Consider the following 21,746-nt stretch of genomic DNA (forward strand, 5'->3'; position numbering starts at 1 on the left):
CAACATAGCCAGGGTTTTTCAGTGTATTCCAGCTTGAGTGCTGTGACAAGAGAGGGTCAGGTAAGACACCTATAACTGCAGGAATTTCTAGCAAGTAGACCCTCAGTGGATTGGATGCAAAGGTGATCAGAGTCCTAATTACAGAATCTGTTTTCATTTTCAGGTGCATGGTTGGCTACGTGAATGCCAGCTTGTCTGTATTCCGAATTTCTGACTTTGAGAACAGGTCTGAACCTGAGTCTGATGGCAGTGAGTTCTCGGGGACTCCTCTCAAGTACTGTAGGTAAGTGTAGCACACTTACCCTCAGCTGGGCTGGCTCTGTCGTGGGGAGGTGTTGCTCAGATAACAGCCTTTTTGACTGAGCAGCTTAAAGCAGGGGTTCTCAACTATACATTACAGTCCTCTGGAGGATTTTTAAATCTCTTCACCAAGCTGTGACCCACACGGATTAAAACACAATCTCAGAGGTGAGTCCCAGGCTTCTAGATCCAGGAAGCCCATGTAAGAGGAACCCAAAGAGATCCCCGCTAAGACATTATAGTTAAAGTGTCAAAAGTTAAGAGAAGTAGAGAATATTAGAAGCAGCAGAGAAAAGTAACTTGTTACACACAGGCATATCTCATTTTTGTGCACTTCACAGATACTGCATTTTTTAAAAGTTTAAGGTTTGTGATGTCTCTGATAGCTCAGTTGGTAAAGAATCTGTGTGAGACCCCGATTTGATTCCTGGGTTGGGAAGATCCACTAGAGAAGGGATAGGCTACCCACTCCAGTACTCTTGGGCTTCCCTTGTGACTCAGCTGGTAAAGAATCCTCCTGCAATGCGGGAGACCTGGGTTCCATCCCTGGGTTGGGAAGATCCCCTGGAGAAGGGAAAGGCTACCCACTCCAGTATTCTGACCTGGAGAATTCCATGGTCTGTATAGTCCATGGGGTCGCAAAGAGTTGGACAGGACTGAGCAACTTTCACTTCACTTCACAAGGTTTGTGGCAATCCTGGGTTGAGAAAGTCCATCAGTGCTGTTTTTCCAATAGCATTTGATCACTTTGTGACTCTGGCACGTTTTGGTAATTATCACCATATTTCAAATTTTTTCATTATTATATTTGCTGTGGTGACCTATAATCAGTGATCTTTGGTGTTACTATCGTAATTGTTTTGGGGTGCTACAAACCATGCCCATGTAAGAAAGACAGTGGATTTACTTGATAAATGTTATACGTGTTCTGACTTACTTTTTCCCTGATCTCCCTCTCCTTGGACTCCCCTCTTCCCTGACACAAGAATATTGAAATTAGGCCAAATAACAACCTTTCAGTGGCCTGTAAGTGTTCAAGAGGAAGGAAAGCCTCACGTCTCTCACTTTAAATTAAAAGCTAGAAATTAAAATTAAAAGCAAGAAATGACTAAGCTTAGTGAGGAAGGCATGTTGAAAGCAGGGGTAAGCCCAAAGTTAGGCATTTTAAACCAAACAGTTTGCCAGGTTATAAATGTGAAGGAAAAATTCTTGGAGGAAATTTAAAGTGCTACTCCAGTGAACACCCAAATGAGAAGTAAAACAGCCTTACTGATGATCTGAAGAAAGTTTTAGTGATCTGTACTAAAGATCAAACCAGCAACAACCTTTCCTTAAACCAAAACTTAATCCAGGGAGAGACCCTCACTCTTTCAATTCCGTGAGATCTGAGATAGATGTGGAAGCTACATAAAAGTTTGAAGCTAGCAGAGGTTGGCAGAGAAGGCAATGGCAACCCACTCCAGTACTCCTGCCTGGAAAATCCCAGGGACAGAGGAGTCTGGTAGGCTGCCATCTATGGAGTCACACAGAGTCGGACACGACTGAAGTGACTTAGCAGCAGCGATTGGTTCATGAGTTTAATGAAAGAAGCTACCCCTATAACATGCAAGTGCTAATGTAGAAGCTGCAGTTATTTATCCAGATCTACCTAAAATATTTAATGAAGGTGACTACTGTAAACAACAGATTTTAAAGATAGATGAAACAGCCTCTATTTGGAAGAAGATGTCATCTAGAACTTTCATAGCTAGAGAGGAGAAGTCAATGCCTGACTTCAAACTTCAAAGGACAGGCTGACTGTCTCATTAAAGAGTTAATGAAGCTGGAGACTTGAAGTTGAAGCCAGTGCTCATTTACCATTCTGAAAGTCCTAGGGCCCTTAAGAATTATGCTAAGTCTACTCTGCAGGTGTCCTATAAATGGAGCAATAAAGCCTGAATCACAGAAAATCTGTTTACAACATGGCTTCCTGAATATTTTAAGCCCAATGTTGAGACCTACTGCATAGAAAAAAGGTTCCTTTCCAAACATTGCTGCTTAAGACAGACTAAATGATAAGAGTAGAAGGATGTGAACTCACCTCTTCTTACAAAAACACCAAAATCACAAATAACTGCTGAACAACCATCAACTAATAACTACAGAAACCTACAAAAATAGATATTCTACACCCAAAAATAAAGAAGAAGCCACAACAGGATAGTAGGAAGGGTGCAATCATGATATACACAATGGAGTATTACTCAGCCGTTAAAAGAATTCATTTGAATCAGTTCTGATGAGATGGATGAAACTGGAGCCGATTATACAGAGTGAAGTAAGCCAGAAAGAAAAACACCAATACAGTATACTAACACATATATATGGAATTTAGGAAGATGGCAATGACGACCCTGTATGCAAGACAGGGAAAGAGACACAGATGTGTATAACGGACTTTTGGACTCAGAGGGAGAGGGAGAGGGTGGGATGATTTGGGAGAATGACATTCTAACATGCATACTATCATGTGAATTGAATCGCCAGTCTATGTCTGACGCAGGATGCAGCATGCTTGGGGCTGGTGCATGGGGATGACCCAGAAAGATGTTATGGGAGGGAGGTGGGAGGGGGTTCATGTTTGGAAATGCATGTAAGAATTAAAGATTTTAAAATTTAAAAATAAAAACTAAAAAAAAAAAAAAAAATCAAATCACAGCCACACCAAGTGGGTGACCCACAAACTGGAAAAGAATTATACCACAGAAATTCTCCCACAGGAGTGAAAGTTCTAAGCCCCATGTCAGGGTCCCCTGCAATGGCAGGCAAAGCCCCAGAAAATCTGGCTTTGAAGGCTAACAGGGTTTGATCACAGGAATTCCACAGGTCTGGGGAAAACAGAAACTCCCACTCTTAGAGGGAACACACAGGGTCTTGTGTGCACCAGGACCCAGGGAAATAAACAGCAACCTCATAAGAGCCTGGGTCAGACCTACCTGCTAGTATTGGAGGGTCTCCTACACAGGCAGGGGGCAACTGTGACTCACTATAGGGACAAACACACAGTCAATGTAGTTCTAAGAAGTACTCATTAGCATCAGCCTTCCTGGAGGCCATCATTTTCTCACCAAGACCTGGCCTCACCTAACAGCTGGCAGGCCAGGACTCAGGCCAACCAACCAACCAAGTGGGAACATAGCCCCACTCATCAGCAGACAGGCTGATTAAAGTCTTCCTGATCACACAGCTGCCTGATAAACACACCTCTTAACATGGTCCTGCCCAGAGTGACAAGACCCAATTCCACCCACCAGTGGGCAGGAACCAGTCCCTCCCACCAAGAAGCATGAACAAGTCTTTTAGACCAGTCTCATCCACCAAGTTGAAGGCAACAGTAGAAGAATTATAATCCTGTAGCCCTCAGAATGGAAACCACAATCACAGAAAGTTGGACAAAATAAGACAGCCAAGGAATATGTCCCAAATGAAGGAACAAGATAAAGCCTCAGAAAGACAACTAAATGAAGTGGAGACAGACCATCTACCCTAAAAAGAATTCAGAACAATGACAGTAAAGATGATCGAAGAGCTTAGAAAAAGAATGGAGGCATAGATCAAGAAGATAAATATTTAACAAAGACCTAGAGCTAAAGAACAAACAGAGGTGAACAGTACAGTAACTGAAATGAAAAATCCACTAGAAGAGATCAATAGCAGAATAACAGGCAGAAGAATGCGTAAGTGAGCTGGAAGATAGGATGGTGGGAATCGCTGTCATGGAATAGAATTTTTAAAAAAAGAATGAAGAGAAATGAGGACAGTTAAGAGACCTCTGGAATAACATTAATTGTGCCAACATTTGTATAACAGGGGTCCAAGAAAGAGAAAGGACCTGAGAAGATATTTGAAGACATAATAGCTGAAAACTTCCCTTACATGGGAAAGGAGTCACTCAAGACCCAGAAATGCAGAGAGTTCCTTATGGGATAAACCCAGGGAGGAACATGCCAAGACATATAGTAATCAAGTTGACAAAAATTAAAGACAAAGGAAAGATACTAAAAGCAATGAGGGAAAAACAGCAAATAACATACAAGGGAATTCCCATAAGGTTATCAGATGATTTTTCAGCAGAAACTCTGCAGGCCAGAAGAAAGTGGCACAGTGTATTTACAGTGATGAAAGGGAAGAACCTACAACCAAGAATACTCTACTCAGTAAGACTCTCATTCAGATTTAACAGAGAAATCAAAAGCTTTACAGACAAGCCAAAGCTAAGAGAATTCAGCACTATCAGACCAGCTTTGCAACAAATGCTATAGGAACTTCTCTAGGTGAAAAAGAAAAGGCCACAGCTAGAAACAAATTATGAAGATAGGAAATCATCCCATACACAAATATGATATCAAAACCAGCAATCTTGAGAAAAGATGAGCACAAATGCAGGACACTGGAAATGCATGTGAAATTAAGAAACCAGCAACGTAATCGTTTATATGTATGTGTGTGTACATATATAGATTGCTATATCAAAACCTCATGGGAACCACAAACTGAAAATCTACAATAGATACACACAAATTAAGAAAAAGGAATCCAAACACAACTCTAACGGTAGTCATCAAATCACAGGAGAACAAAAGAGGAAGGGAAGAAAAGTGAATTACAAAAATAAATGCAAAACAATTAACAAAATTGCAATAAGAACATACATATTGATAATCACCTGAAACAGAAACAGATTAAATACTGCAATCAAGACACAGACTGGATGAATGGATACAAAAAACGAGGCCCATATATATGCTGTCTACCAGGTGGCTCAGTTGATAAAGAACCCACCCACAAACACAGGAGACAAGAGACGCAGGTTCGATCCCTGGGCTGGGAAGATCCCCTGGAGAAGGAAGTGGCAACCCACTCTAGTATCCTTGCCTGGGAAATCCCATGAACAGAGGAGCCTGACAGGCTATAGTCCACAGGGTTGCAGAGAGTCAGACACCACTGGTGCACGTGCACACACACACACACACACACACACAAAGACCCACTTCAGATCTAGGGACACAGTCAAACTGAAAGTGAGAGGATGGAAAAAGGTATTCCATGCAAATGGAAGTCAAAGGAAAGTTGGAGCAGCACTACTCATATCAGACAAGATGGACTTTAAAGACTGTTACAGGAGACAAACGAAGAGGACTACATAATGATCAAGAGATCAATCCAAGAAGAAAATACGACAATTGTAAGTACATATGCACTCAACAAAGGAGCACCTCAATACATAAGGCAAATACTAATAGCCATAAAAGGAGAAATCAATAGGAACACAATAATAATGGGGGACTTTAACACCCCACTTTCATCAATGGACAGATCATCCACATAGAAAATCAGTAAGGAAACACAGGCCTTAAATGACAGACCAGATAGACTTATTTATAGAGCATTCCATCCAAAACCATCAGAACACACATTCTCAAGTGCACATGGAGCATTCTCCAGTTTGATCACATGCTGGGCCACAAGGCAAGCCTTGGTAAATTTAAGAAAACTGAAATCATATCAACCATCTTCTCTGATTATGAGATTATCTATCAGCTACAACAACCACAAAATAAAACTAAAAAAAAACACAAACATGTGGAGGTTAAACAATATGCTCTTGTACAACCAATGGATCACTGAAGAAATCAAAGAGAAAATTGAAAAAAGAGAGACAAATGAAAACAAAAGCAGGATGATCCAAAACCTGTGGGATGCAGCAAAGGCAGTTCTAAGAAGGAAGGTACAGCAACGCAGTCTTACCTCAGGAAACAAGAATCTCAACCGAATCTTACACCTGAAGCAACTAGAGAAAGAAGAACAAACAAATTCCCAAAGTTGGTAGAAGGAAAGAAATCATAAAGATCAGAGCAGAAATAAATAGAGACAATGAAAATAATAGAAAAGATCAACGAAACTAAAAGCTGATTCTTTGAAAAGGCAAACAAAATTGATAAATCTTTAACCAGACTCAGCAAGAAAAAAAGAGAGAGGGCTTGATAAAATAAAATGAGAAATGAAAAAGGAGAAGTTATGATGAACACGACAGAAATACAAAGGATCAGAAGAGACTACTACAAGCAACTATATGCCAATAAAATGGACAACCTAGAAGAAATGGACAAATTCTTAGAAACTACAATCTTCCAAGACTAAACCAGGAGAAAATAGAAAATACGAACATACCAATCACAAGCACTGAAATGGAAACTGTGATTTTAAAACTACCAACAAACCAAATGAGTTTGAGCAAGCTCCAGGAGATGGTGATGGACAGGGAAGCCTGGTGTGCTGCAGTCCATGGGGTCACAAAGAGTCGGACATGACTGAGACTGAACTGAACTGAACAAACCACAGTCTGGGGCCAGACTGCTTCACAGGAGAATTCTATCAGATATTTACAGAAGAGTTAACACTATCCTTCTGAAACTGTTCCAAAAAAATTGCAGAGGAAAAAGCACTTCCAAACTCATTCTATGAAGCCATATCACCCTGATATAAAAACCAGATAAAGATACCAAAGAAAATTACAGGTCAATATCACTGATAAACATAGATGCAAAAATCCTAAGACAAAATACTAGCAAACTGGATCAAACAATATATTAAAAGGATTATACACTATGATCAAGTGAAATTTACCCCAGAAATACAAGGATTTTTCAATATTGGCACATCAATCAGTGTGGTATATAACATCATATATTGGAGAATAAAAACCATATGGTCATCCCAATAGTTTCAGAAAAAGCTTTTGACAAAGTTTAACACCATTTATGATTAAAAAAAAAAAAACTCTCCAGAAAATGGGCATAGAGCAGACATGCATACATGCACAGCAAGTTGCTTCAGTTGTATCTGACCCTTTGTGACTTATGGACTGTAGCCTGCCGGGCTGCTCTGTCCATGGACTCTCCAAGCAAAAATACTAGAGCGCATTGCCATGCCCCCTCCAGGGGAACCCAGGGATCAAACCCATGTCTATTACATCTCCTGCATTGGCGGGCATGTTCTTTACCACTAACACCACCTGGAAGGCCCACAGGGGACATACTTCAACATAATAAAGGCCATATATGACACAGAAGAACGATACAAAAAAAAGATCTTCATGGCCCAGATAACCACAAAGGTGTGATCACTCACCTAGGGCCTGATATCCTGGAGTGCGAAGTCAAGTGGCACTTAGGAAGCATCACTACGAACAAAGCTAGTGGAGGTGATGGAATTCCAACTGAGCTATTTCAAATCCTGAAAGATGATGCTGTGAAAGTGCTGCTCTCAATATGCCAGAAAATTTGGAAAACTCAGCAGTGGCCACAGGACTGGAAAAGGTCAGTTTTCATTCCAATCCCAAAGAAAGGCAATGCCAAAGAATGTTCAAACTACTGCACAGTTGCACTCATCTCACACGCTAGCAAAGTAATGCTCAAAATTCTTCAAGCCAGGCTCAACATTACATGAACCAAGAACTTCCATATGTTCAAGCTGGATTTGGAAAAGGCAGAGGAACCAGAGATCAAAGTGTCAACATCCGTTGGGTCACCAAAAAAGCAAGAGAGTTTCAGAAAAACATCTACTTCTGCTATATTGACTACGCCAAAGCCTTTGACTGTGGATCACAACAAACTGTGGATAAAAGAGATGTGAATACCAGACCACCTGACCTGCCTCCTGAGAAATCTGTATGCAGGTCAAGAAGCAATAGTTACAACTGGACATGGAACAACAGATTGGTTCCAAATTGGGAAAGGAGTACGTCAAGGCTGTATATTGTCACCCTGCTTATTTAACTTCTATGCAGAGTACATCATGAGAAATGCTGGGCTGGGAGAAGCACAAGCTGGAATCAAGATTGTGGGAGAAATATCAATAACCTCAAATATGCAGATGACACCACCCTTATGGCAGAAAGTGAAGAAGAACTAAAGAGCCTCTTGATGAAAGTGAAAGAGGAGAGTGAAAAAGTTGGCTTAAAGCTCAACATTCAGAAAACTAAGATCATGGCATCTAGTCCCATCACTTCATGGCAAATAGATGGGGAAAAAATGGAAACAGTGACAGACTTTATTTTCTTGGACTCCAAAATCACTGCAGATGGTGATTGCAGCCATGAAATTAAAGGACACTTACTTCTTGGAAGAAAAGCTATGACTAACCTAGACAGCATATTAAAAAGCAGAGACATTACTGACAAAGGTCCGTCTGGTCAAAGCTATGGTTTTTCCAGTAGTCATGTATGGGTGTGAGAGTTGGACTATAAATCAAGCTGAACACTAATGAATTCATGCTTTTGAACTGCGGTGTTGGAGAAGACTCTTGAGAGTCCCTTGGACTGCAAGAAGATCGAACCTTTCCATCCTAAAGGAAATCAGTCTTGAGTATTCATTGGAAGGACTGATGCTGAAGCTAAAATTCCAATACTGTGGCCACCTGATGAGAAAAACTGACTCATTTGAAAAGACCCTGAGGCTGGGAAAGATTGAAGGTGGGAGGAGAAGAGGACGACAGAGGATGAGATGGTTGAATGGCATCACTAACGTGATGGTCGTGAATTTGAGTAGGCTCTAGGAGTTGGTGATGGACAGGGAAGCCTGGTGTGCTGCAGTCCATGGGGTCGCAAAGAGTCGGACACTACTAAGCGACTGAACTGAACTGATGACAAAGTTACAGCTAACAAAATACTGAACGGTGAAAAACTCAAAGCTTTTCCTCTCTGACCAGAAATAAGACAAGGATGTCCACCTTCACCACTTTTGTTCAATATAGTTTTGGAAGCCCTAACCAAAGCTCACAATTAGTGACAAGAAAATTCATGAAACTGCAAAACTCCCTGGTAAAGGTCAATATATAGAAAACGTAGTGGAATAATCAGTTATAAAGTTAGTATGAAAGTTATAGGAAAAAAGTCCAAAAAATGACTATAACTACAATAATTAGTTAAGGGATACACAAGATAATAAAAATGTGAATTGTCACATTAGAAACATAAAACATGGTCAGGGGAGCTTTAGAATGCTAAAAACATAGCACTTTAGAAAACATTCAAACTTAGGTTGCAATCAACTTAAAATCGACTGTTATAAATACAAGCTGTTATATGTGTGCCTTATGCTAACCACAAAGCAGAAACCTATAGTACAACACAAAAGATAGTAGACTGTAATGATAACACTGAAGAAAGTCAAACCCAAAAGGAAGAAAGCAAGAGAAAGGGAAAGGAACAAGGAGAACTACACGATAGCCAGAAAAGAAGAAACAAAATGGAAATAAGTAAGAGTGGCTGAATGGAAGAAAAAAGTAAGATATCTGTGTGCTGCCTACAAAAGACTCATTTCAGATGCAAAAACACAAACAACTCAAACATGAAGGGATGGAAAAAATGTATTTTGTGAAAATGGAAATCTAATGAAAGTTGGAGTATCTAGACTTACATCAGACAAAATAGACTTTAAAACAAAATAATAACAAAAGACTGTCATTACATACTGATAAAGGGGTCAACCCAACAAGAAAATATATTTCCCAACACAGGAGCACCTAACTATATACACCAAATATTGACATGCCTAAAGGAAGAAATAAACAGCAGTACAATAATACTAGGGGACTTTTATACCACAGTAGATCATCCAAACAAACCAACAACAACAAAAAATCAATAAACATTGGTCTTAAAGGACTTTAGACAAAAGGACGTTATTAACAGATAAGTACAGAACATTCCATCAAAAGAATTTACATCTTCTCAAGTGCACGTGGAACATTCTCCAGGATACATCATGATATGCCTCAAGTCTCAATAAATTTAGAAGACTGAAATCATATCAAGCATATTTTCTGACCATAATGGTATAAAATGAAGCAAGAAATCAATTACAGAAAGAAAACTGGAAAATTTACAAATATGTGGAAACTAAACAACATGCTACAGAACAACCAATGGTTCAAAGCAATCAAAAGGGAAATCGAAAATTACCTTGAGACATTTGAAAATGAAAAATACAACATACCAAAACATAGGATGCGGCAAATGCAGTTCTATGAGGCAAGGTGACAGTAGTAAATGCCTACCTTAGGAAACAAGAACGGTCTCAAACAGCACAACTTTACATCTCAAGGAACTAGAACAAAGTCCAAAGTTAATGGAAGGAAGGAAATAAAGTTCAGAGTGGAAATAAAACTAAAAAGATGAAACTAAGAGCTGATTCTTTTAACAATGAACAAACTCAACAAACCTTTAACTAGACTCACTCACCAAAAAACAAAGAGGACTCAAGTAAAACCAGAAATCAAGAAGAGATATTACAACTGATACCATAGAAATACTCATGATCCTAAGAGACTATTAGGAACAATTATATGCCAACAAATTTGGCAACCTAGAAAAGATGGAAAAATTCCTAGAAACATACAACCTACCAAGACTGAACCAGAAAGAAAATCTGAACTGAGTACTACTAAAAAGAGAGTGCATCAGTAATCAAAAACCTCCCAGCAAACAAAGTCCAGAAGCAGATGGCTTCACTATGAATTCTTCTAAATAGTAAAATAAATTCTACTATTAGTCAGATTCTACTAATATTCTATTAATACCAATTTTTCTCAAATTCATTCAAAAAACAGCAGAGGTGGAAATGCTCCAAAGTCATTTTATGTTGCCAGCATTACTAGGACAAGGGCACCACAAGACACAAACAAGACACTGCGAGAAATTACAGGCCAATGATACTGATGAATATAAATGCAGAAATTCTCAACAAAATATTAGCAAACCAAATTCAACAATATATTAAAAGGCTCATATACCATAAGCAAGTGGGATTTATCCTAGGATTGCAAGGATGGCTCAATATGCAAATCAATGTGATATACCACACTGACAAAATAAAGAATAAAAATCAATCATCTCAAAAATGCAGGAAAAAATTTTGACAAAATTTAACATCAATTATGATTAAAAAAATCCTCTCAACAAACTGGTTATAGAGTGACTACATGCATGTCAACATAATCATGGCTATATATGACAAACCCATAGCTAATGTCACACTCAAAGGTGAGAAGCTGAAATGAAAGCTATTCCTCTAAAATTAGCAACAAAGCAAGGAGGCTCTCACCACTTTTTTGCAACCTAGTACTGGAAGTCCTAGGCTAAAAAAGAAAAGAAATAAAAGGATCCAAATCAAGAAGGAAAAGGTAAAATGGTCACTTATTTGGAGATGACATGATATTCTATATAGAAAATCAAAACACTGTTTTGAACTAATAAATTCAGTAAAGTTGCATGATATAAAATCAGTATACAAATAATTCTATACACTAACAACAAGTTGTCAGAAATAGAAATTAAGAAAACAATCCCATTTACAATTGCACCAGAAATAATGTCTAGAAATAAATTTAACCAAGGAAATGAAAGACCTGTACACTGAAAACTGTAAGACACTGATAGAATAAACTGAAAACACACATTTTTAAAAATGCTTCATACTTATGGATTATAGGAATTAATATTGTTAAAATGTCCATACTACCCAAAGCAATATACAGATTCAGTACAATCCTTATCAAAATCCCAATGGCATTTTTCGCAGGAGTAGAATAATCGTAAAATCTGTGTGGACAGGGAGGCCTGGTGTGCTGTGGTTCATGGGGGCGCAAAGAGCCGGACACAACTGAGCGACTGAACTGAACAAAACACCCAGAATACCCGAAGACACCCTAAGAAAGAAGAAAAGGCTAGAAACATCTCTCTTCCTTATTTCTAAGTATATTACATCTCTCTTCCTTATTTCTAAGTATATTACATCTCTCTTCCTTATTTCAAATTATCAGTTCAGTTCAGCTCAGCTCAGTCGCTCAGTCGTATCCGACTCTTTGCGACCCCATGAATTGCAGCACGCCAGGCCTCCCTGTCCATCACCAACTCCCGGAGTTCACTCAGCCTCACGTCCATCGAGTCCGTGATGCCATCCAGCCATCTCATCCTCGATCGTCCCCTTCTCCTCCTGCCCCCAATCCTTCCCAGCATCAGAGTCTTTTCCAATGAGTCAACTCTTTGCATGAGGTGGCCAAAGTACTGGAGCTTCAGCTTTAGCATCATTCCTTCCAAAGAAATCCCAGGGTTGATTTCCTTCAGGATGGACTGCTTGGATCTCTTTGCAGTCCAAGGGACTCTCAAGAGTCTTGTCCAACACCACATTTCAAAACCATCAATTCTTCGGCGCTCAGCCTTCTTCACAGTCCAACTCTCACATCCATACATGACCACAGGAAAAACCATAGCCTTGACTAGACGGACCTTAGTCGGCAAAGTAATGTCTCTGCTTTTGAATATACTATCTAGGTTGGTCATAACTTTTCTTCCAAGGCATAAGCGTCTTTTAATTTCACGGCTGCAGTCATCATCTGCAGTGATTTTGGAGCCCCCAAAATAAAGTCTGACACTGTTTCCACTGTTTCCCCATCTATTTCCCATGAAGTGATGGGACCAGATGCCATGATCTTTGTTTTCTGAATGTTGAGCTTTAAGCCAACTTTTTCACTCTCCTCTTTCACTTTCATCAAGAGGCTTTTTAGCTCCTCTTCACTTTCTGCCATAAGGGTGGTGTCATCTGCATATCTGAGGTTATTGGTATTTCTCCAGGCAATCTTGATTCCAGCTTGTGCTTCTTCCAGTTCAGCGTTTCTCATGATGTACTCTGCATAGAAGTTAAATAAGCAGGGTGACAATATACAGCCTTGACGTACTCCTTTTCCTATTTGGAACCAGTCTGTTGTTCCATGTCCAGTTCTAACTGTTGCTTCCTGACCTGCATACAGATTTCTCAAGAGGCAGGTTAGGTGGTCTGGTATTCCCATCTCTTTCAGAATTTTCCACAGTTTATTGTGATCCACACAGTCAAAGGCTTTGGCATAGTCAATAAAGCAGAAATAGATGTTTTTCTTGAACTCTCTTGCTTTTTCCATGATCCAGCGGATGTTGGCAATTTCATCTCTGGTTCCTCTGCCTTTTCTAAAACCAGCTTGAACATCAGGGAGTTCACGGTTCACGTATTGCTGAAGCCTGGCTTGGAGAATTTTGAGCATTACTTTACTAGCATGTGAGATGAGTGCAATTATGCGGTAGTTTGAGCATTCTTATATTACAAAGAAATAATAATCAAAGCAGTCACAGTAACAGTAGTTAGTACTAATAGCTGACATAAAAACAGGCACATAGATCAGTTCAGTTCATTGGTCAGTCGTGTCCGACTCTTTGCGACCCCATGATTCGCAGCACACCAGGCCTCCCTGTTCATCAGCATCTCCTGGAGTTCACTCAGACTCATGTCCATCGAGTCCTTGATGCCATCCAGCCATCTCATCCTTGGTCGTCCCTTTCTCCTACTGCCCCCAATCACTCCCAGCATCAGAGTCTTTTCCAGTGAGTCAACTCTTCACATGAGGTGGCCAGAGTACTGGAGTTTCAGCTTCAGCATCATTCCCTCCAAAGAAATCCCAGGGTTGATCTCCTTCAGAATGGACTGGTTGGATCTCCTTGCAGTCCAAGGGACTCTCAAGAGTCTTCTCCAACACCACAGTTCAAAAGCATCGATTCTTCGGCTCTCAGCCTTCTTCACAGAACGTGGTCCACTGGAGAAGGGAATGGCAAGCCACTTCAGTATTCTTGCCTTGAGAACCCCATGAACAGCATGAAAAGGCAAAATGATAGGATATCAAAAGAGGAACTCCCTAGGTCATTAGGTGCCCAATATGCTACTGGAGATCAGTGGAGAAGTAACTCCAGAAAGAATGAAGGGATGGAGCCAAAACAAAAACAATACTCAGTTGTACATGTGACTGGTGATAGAAGCAAGATCTGATGCTGTAAAGAGCAATATTGCATAGGAACCTGGAATGTCAGGTCCATGAATCACGGCAAATTGGAAGTGGTCAAACAAGAGATGGCAAGGGTGAACGTCAACATTCTAGGAATCAGTGAACTAAAATGGACTGGAATGGGTGAATTTAACTCAGATGACCATTATATCTACTACTGCGGGCAGGAATCTCTCAGAAGAAATGGAGTAGCCATCATGGTCAACAAAAGAGTCCAAAATGCAGTACTTGGATGCAATCTAAAAAACGACAGAATGATCTCTGTTCGCCTCCAAGGCAAACCATTCAATATCACCGTTATCCAAGTCTATGCCCCAACCAGTAATGCTGAAGAAGCTGAAGTTGAACGGTTCTATGAAGACCTACAAGACCTTTTAGAACTAACACCCAAAAAAGATGTCCTAGCACATAGATCAGCAGAACAGAATCAAGAGCCCAGAAATAAACCCACACAAATATAGCCAATATATGACAAAGGAGTGAAGAATATACAGTGGAGAAAGGATAGCTTCTTCCTTTCTGGTGCTGGGAAGATGAGACAGCCTCACACAGAAAATGAAGCTGGACCACTGTCTTACACCATAAAGATTTTGAGTTAAGACTTGAAACCATAAAAGTTCTAAAAGAAAACATAGGCAGTAAGCAACTTGACAACAATTTTGGTGATGATGTCTTAAATCTGACACCAGAAACAAAGCAGCAAAAGCAAAAATACACAAGTGAGAGTATATCAACCTGCAAAGCAAAGGAAATCATCAGCAAAATGAAAAGGCCATCTCCTGGACAGGAGAAAATATCTGCAAATAGTTTTTCTGATTAGAGGTTAATATCTTAAATATATAGAGAACTCATATAATTCAATGGTGAGGGAAAATGTTAATTTTAAATGGGCAAAGGATCTGAACAGACATTTTTCCAAAGAAGGCATAAAGGTAAGTCAAGAGGTACATAAAAAGATACTCAGTGTCACTAATCATCAAGGAAATGGGAGTCAAAACACAATGAAGTAGCACTTCATACCTGTTAGAATGGCTGTTATCAAAAAAGCCAAAGAATAACAAATGTTGGCAAGGATGTGAAAAAAAGGGAACCCCCATGCACTGTTGGTGTGAATGTAAATATAGGCAGCCACTATGGCACTAGTATTGGAGAAGGAAATGGCAACTCACTCCAGTATTCTTCCCTGGAGAATTCCATGGACATAGGAGCCTGGCAGACTATATAGTCCATGGGGTCGCAAAGAGTCAGACACAACAGAGCGGCTAACACACACACACCCACACCCACACACACACACCCACACCCACAGCACTTGTATGGAGGTTCCTCAAAAAGTTAAAAATTGAACTACCGTATGATTCAGCAATTCCACTACTGGGTATTTATCCAAAGGAAACAAATCCCTAACTCAAAAAATAGTCTGCACCCCCATATTTACTGTAGGATTGTTTACAATAGCCAAGACATAGATTTAGAAACAATCTTAAGTGCCTACTGACTGATATACATGTATAAAGAAAATGTGGTGTGTTTATACAATGGAATATTATGCAAACATAAAATAGGAAATCCTATTGTGACAGCATGGATGGATTTTGAGGGTATTATGCCAAAGTTAAATATGTTAGACAGAAAAAGACAAATACCATATAATCTCACATATATAGAATCTAAATAAAATCTGAACTCACAGATTCAGAGATCAGACTGGTAGCTACCAAAGGCTTGGGATGGCATGGGCCAAATGCATTATAAAGTAAGTTAATTCTTGGGATGTAATGCACAGTATTATGACTATAGTTAATAATATTGTATTATATATTTGAAAATTGCTAAGATGGCCTTAGGTGGTACAATCATTTTAACAACACTGATTCTTCCAATCCAAGAACATGGTATATCTTCCCATCTCTGGGTGTCATTTTTTACTTCTTTCATAAGTATCTTATAGTTTTTGGAGTACAGGTCTTTTGCCTCATTAGATAGGTTTATTCCAAGGTATTTTATACTTTTTGATGCAATAATAAATGGGATTGTTTCCTTAATTTTCTTCCTTAATGACTCAAGGCAATCTACAGTTTCAGTGAAATCTCTATCAAATTACCAACGACATTTTTCACACAGCTAGAACAATAACAAATGTTAATTTATATAGAAACACAAAAGACCCTAAATAGCAATAGCAACCTTAAGAAAGACAGAGCTGCAGGAATCAGGCCCCTTGACTTTAGACTATATTACAAAGCAAGAGTAATCAAAACAATATGGTACTGGCACAAAAATAGAAATATAGATAGATGGAACAGAATAGAAAGCCAAAGAAACACTCTACATATTTGCACTCAATTAATCTACAACATCGATAAAGGACAGAAATGGTATGGACCTAACAGAAGCAGAAGATATTAAAAAGAGGTGGCAAGAATACACAGAAGAACTGTACAAAAAAGATCTTCATGACTAAGATAATCACAATGGTGTGGTCACTCACCTAGAGTCAGACATCCTGGAATGTGAGGTCAAGTGGGCCTTAAAAGCATCACTACAAACAAAGCTAGTGGAGGTGATGGAATTCCAGTAGACCTATTTCAAATCCTAAAAGATGATGCTGTGAAAGTGCTGCACTCAATATGCCAGCAAATTTGGAAAACTCCGCAGTGGCCACAGGACTGGAAAAGGGTCACTTTTCATTCCAATCCCAAAGAAAGGCAATGCCAGAGAATGCTCAAACTACCGCACAATTGCACTCATCTCACATGCTAGTAAAGTAATGCTCAAAATTCTCCAAGCCAGGCTTCAGCAGAACGTGAATCGTGAACTTCCAGATGTTCAAGCTGGTTTTATTTTTTTTTTTTAATTTTTTTTTTTTTTAGTTTTTAATTTTTAAATTTTAAAATCTTTAATTCTTACATGCATTCCCAAACATGAACCCCCTCCCACCTCCCTCCCCATAACATCTTTCTGGGTCATCCCCATGCACCAGCCCCAAGCATGCTGCATCCTGCGTCAGACATAGACTGGCGATTCAATTCACATGATAGTATACATGTTAGAATGTCATTCTCCCAAATCATCCCACCCTCTCCCTCTCCCTCTGAGTCCAAAAGTCCGTTATACACACTTCACTCTGTATAATCGGCTCCAGTTTCATCCATCTCATCAGAACTGATTCAAATGAATTCTTTTTAACGGCTGAGTAATACTCCATTGTGTATATGTACCACAGCTTTCTTATCCATTCATCTGCTGATGGACATCTAGGTTGTTTCATGTCCTGGCTATTATAAACAGTGCTGCGATGAACATTGGGGTACATGTGTCTCTTTCAATTCTGGTTTCCTCGGTGTGTATGCCCAGAAGTGGGATTGCTGGGTCATAAGGTAGTTCTATTTGCAATTTTTTAAGGAATCTCCACACTGTTTTCCATAGTGGCTGTACTAGTTTGCATTCCCACCAACAGTGTAGGAGGGTTCCCTTTTCTCCACACCCTCGCCAGCATTTATTGCTTGCAGATTTTTGGATCGCAGCCATTCTGACTGGTGTGAAGTGGTACCTCATTGTGGTTTTGATTTGCATTTCTCTAATAATGAGTGATGTTGAGCATCTTTTCATGTGTTTGTTAGCCATCCGTATGTCTTCTTTGGAGAAATGTCTATTTAGTTCTTTGGCCCATTTTTTGATTGGGTCGTTTATTTTCTGGAGTTGAGCTGCAGAAGTTGCTTGTATATTTTTGAGATTAGTTGTTTGTCAGTTGCTTCATTTGCTATTATTTTCTCCCATTCCGAAGGCTGTCTTTTCACCTTGCTTATTCAAGCTGGTTTTAGAAAAGGCAGAGGAACCAGAGATCAAATCGCCAACATCCGCTGGATCATGGAAAAGCAAGAGAGTTCAAGAAAAACATCTATTTCTGCTTTATTGACTATGCCAAAGCCTTTGACTGCGTGGATCACAATAAACTGTGGAAAATTCTGAAAGAAATGGGAATACAGACCACCTGACCTGCCTCTTGAGAAACCTATATGCAGGTCAGGAAGCAACAGAACTGGACATGGAACAACAGACTGGTTCCAAATAGGAAAAGGAGTACGTCAAGGCTGTAGATTGTCACCCTGCTTATTTAACTTCTATGCAGAGTACATCATGAGAAATGCTGGGCTGGAAGAAGCACAAGCTGGAATCAAGATTGCCTGGAGAAATATCAATAACCTCAAATATGCAGATGACACCACCCTTATGGCAAAAGTGAAGAGGAACTAAAAAGCCTCTTGATGAAAGTGAAAGAGGAGAGTGAAAAAGTTGGCTTAAAACAACATTCAGAAAACAAAGATCATGGCATCCGGTCCCATCACTTCATGGGAAATAGATAGGGAAACAGTGGAAACAGTGTCAGACTTTATTTTGGGGGGCTCCAAAATCACTGCAGATGGTGATTGCAGCCATGAAATTAAAAGACGTTTACTCCTTGGAATGCAAGTTATGACCAACTTAGATAGCATATTCAAAAGCAGAGACATTACTTTGCCAACAAAGTTCCGTCTAGTCAAGGCTATGGTTTTTCCAGTAGTCATGTATGGATGTGAGAGTTGGACTGTCAAGAAAGCTGAGCGCCGAAGAATTGATGCTTTTGAACTGTGGTGTTGGAGAAGACTCTTGAGAGTACCTTGGACTGCAAGGAGATCAATCCTGGGTGTTCATTGGAAGGACTGATGCTAAAGCTGAAACTCCAGTACTTTGGCCACCTCATGCAAAGAGTTGACTTACTGGAAAAGACTTTGATGCTGGGAGGGATTGGGGGCAGGAGGAGAAGGGGATGACAGAGGATAAGATGGATGGATGCCATCACTGACTCGATGGACGTGAGTTTAAGTGAACTCTGGGAGTTGGTGATGGACAGGAAGGCCTGGTGTGCTGCGATTCATGGGGTCGCAAAGGGTCACACATGACTGAGCGACTGAACTAAACTGAATCTACAACAAAGTGGCAAAAATACACAATGGAGAAAAGACAGTCTCTTCTATAAGTAGTGCTGGGAACACTGAAAAGCTACATGTAAAAGAATGAAATTAGAACATTCTCTAACACCATATACAAAAGTGAACTCAAAATAGATTAAATACCTAAATATAAGACTAGTTACTATAAAACTTGTAGAGGGAAATATGAGACTCTAGTATAATATGAGACCAGGACTCTCTTTAACATAAATCATAATATCTTTCTGGCTCCATCTTCTACAGTAATGGAAATAGAAACAAGCAAATGGAACCTAATTAAACGTAAAAGCTTTTCTACAGCAAAGGAGGCCATCAACAAAATGAAAAGACAACCTACAGAATGGGAGAAAATACTTGCAAATGATTCTACTGACGTGGGTTTTAATATCCAAAATATACAAACAACTTATACAGTGCTACAACAACAAAAAAAAAATCAAAAAATGGACAGAAGATATAGACATTTCTCCAAAAAAAGAGAAATGGCCAAAGGCACATGAAAAAATGCTCAGCATTCTAATTATTAGAGAAATGCAAATCAAAACTAAAAGGAGGTAGTGCCTCACACTGGTCAGAATGGTCATCATCAAAGTGTCTACAAATAACACATGCTGTTGGTTGGAATGTTGGCATGGCCAAGATAGAGAACAGTGTAGACGTTCCTTGAAAAACTAAAAATAGAGTTATCTTATGATCCTGCAATCCCACTCCTGGGCATATATCCAGGGAAAAGCGTAATTTGGAAACATACCTGCACCCCAGTGTTCACTGCAGCACTATTTGCCGTAGCCAAGACATGGAAGCAACCTAAATGTCCATCAACAGAGGAATGGATTAAAAAAAGATGTAATATATACAATTGAATATTAGTCAACCATGAAAAGAATGAAATAATACCATTTTCAACAACATGGGTGGACCTAGAGCTTATAATACTAAATAAACTATGCCAAACAAAGACAAATATCATATGATACTGCTTATATGTGAAATCTTAAAGAAAGATACAAATAAATTTATGTCCAAAACAAACAGACTCATAGGCATAAAAAACAAACAATGCTTATCAAAGGAGAAAGAGTGAGCAAGGGATAAATTAGGAGGATGAGATTCACATATACACACTATTATATACAAAACAGACAATCAATAAGGACCCACTGTATAGCACAGGGGAGAAGGCAATGGCACCCCACTCCAGTACTCTTGCCTGGAAAATCCCATAGATGGAGGAGCCTGGAAGGCTGCAGTCCATGGAGTCGCTGAGGGTCGGACATGACTGCGCGACTTCACTTTCACTTTTCACTTTCATGCATTGGAGAAGGAAATGGCAACCCACTCCAATATTCTTGCCTGAAGAATCCCAGGGATGGGGGAGCCTGGTGGGCTGCCGTCTATGGGGTCACACAGTCGGACACGACTGAAGTGACTTAGCAGCAGTATAGCACGGGGAACCATATTCAATATTTCATAAAACCGGTAAGAATTATTACAAAATCTGATACTTACATATATATGTGTGTGTGTGTATGTGCGCGCACATGTATTTTCTGAATCTCTGTGCTCTCCATCTGAAACTAACATGATGCTCTACCTGTGCTCTACATCTGAAGCTAACATGATATGGTCAATCAACTATACTTCAATTTTTTTAAGTTGCAGGGACTTCTCTAGTGGTCCAGTGGTTGAGAATCTACCATCCAGTACAGGGGATGTGGGTCTGATCCCACTGCAACTAGAGAAAGCCTGTGTGCTGCTATGAAGACCCAGTGCAGCCAAAAATTAATAATATTAAAGTTGCAGAGGAAGTAGATCTTAAAAACTCTCATCACTGGAAAGTAAATAAAAAAACAAAAGCAGAACCCAGAGTGCTCTGCAGAGCACTGCAACCAACTTTTACCCAAAGGGCATTTGCTGAACTAGGTAGACTTAAGCTTTATTTTTCAAAACTTTGATGCTTAGGGAATCTGAAAGAAAAGAGAGAAATTACCAGCTTGTGAATATAAATCTAAACACATACTACATAAGACAACAACAATATTCATACTACAGTCTGCTATGCAGCAATGGCCATGTGCAACAGCACAGATATATCTTAGTAGCACAATGGTGGAAAGAAAAAAGTCTCAGAAGACTACATACAGGATAGCATACTTTCCAGAGAATTCAAAACAAACCGAACTGAACAATATCATTCAGACAAATACATGTTAATGATAAAAATGAAGTTCAGGATAAGGGAAGCAAGGAGATAAGGGAATCAAGGAGATGAGATGAAGAAGCCCAGAGGTAGATAAAAGTTTCCAGTAATGTTTTAATTCTTAGGTTGCATGGAGGATTTATGAGCATTCATTGTGTTATTATAGTATTAAATACATAAACATAAAAATTAGAGAAATAAAGAACATGAATGGGAAAATAAGATTAGTTATAAAAACTAAAAATCATTAGGCCAATTCTCTGCAAAAATAACGTTATAAAGAAATGCAGAGAATGAAGAACAGTCAAGATATTTTTGAAGAATAACAAAGCGGAAATTTACCT

General features: G+C 39.4%; 1 protein-coding gene across 7 annotated transcripts in view; it reads left to right on the plus strand.

Moving 5' to 3' along the window:
• Nucleotides 1–21,746, plus strand: part of ANO4 (anoctamin 4) — a 454,665-nt gene that overhangs the window by 421,629 nt on the left and 11,290 nt on the right. For all 7 annotated transcript variants that reach the window (XM_060413101.1, XM_060413102.1, XM_060413100.1 and 4 more), the window contains one exon: nucleotides 164–283. In XM_060413101.1, the coding sequence (XP_060269084.1) occupies nucleotides 164–283 (120 nt within the window). The remainder of the gene's footprint in view (nucleotides 1–163; nucleotides 284–21,746) is intronic.

Source organism: Ovis aries, chromosome 3 (genome assembly GCF_016772045.2).
Source record: "Ovis aries strain OAR_USU_Benz2616 breed Rambouillet chromosome 3, ARS-UI_Ramb_v3.0, whole genome shotgun sequence".
In the NCBI taxonomy this organism is placed as follows: domain Eukaryota; kingdom Metazoa; phylum Chordata; class Mammalia; order Artiodactyla; family Bovidae; genus Ovis; species Ovis aries.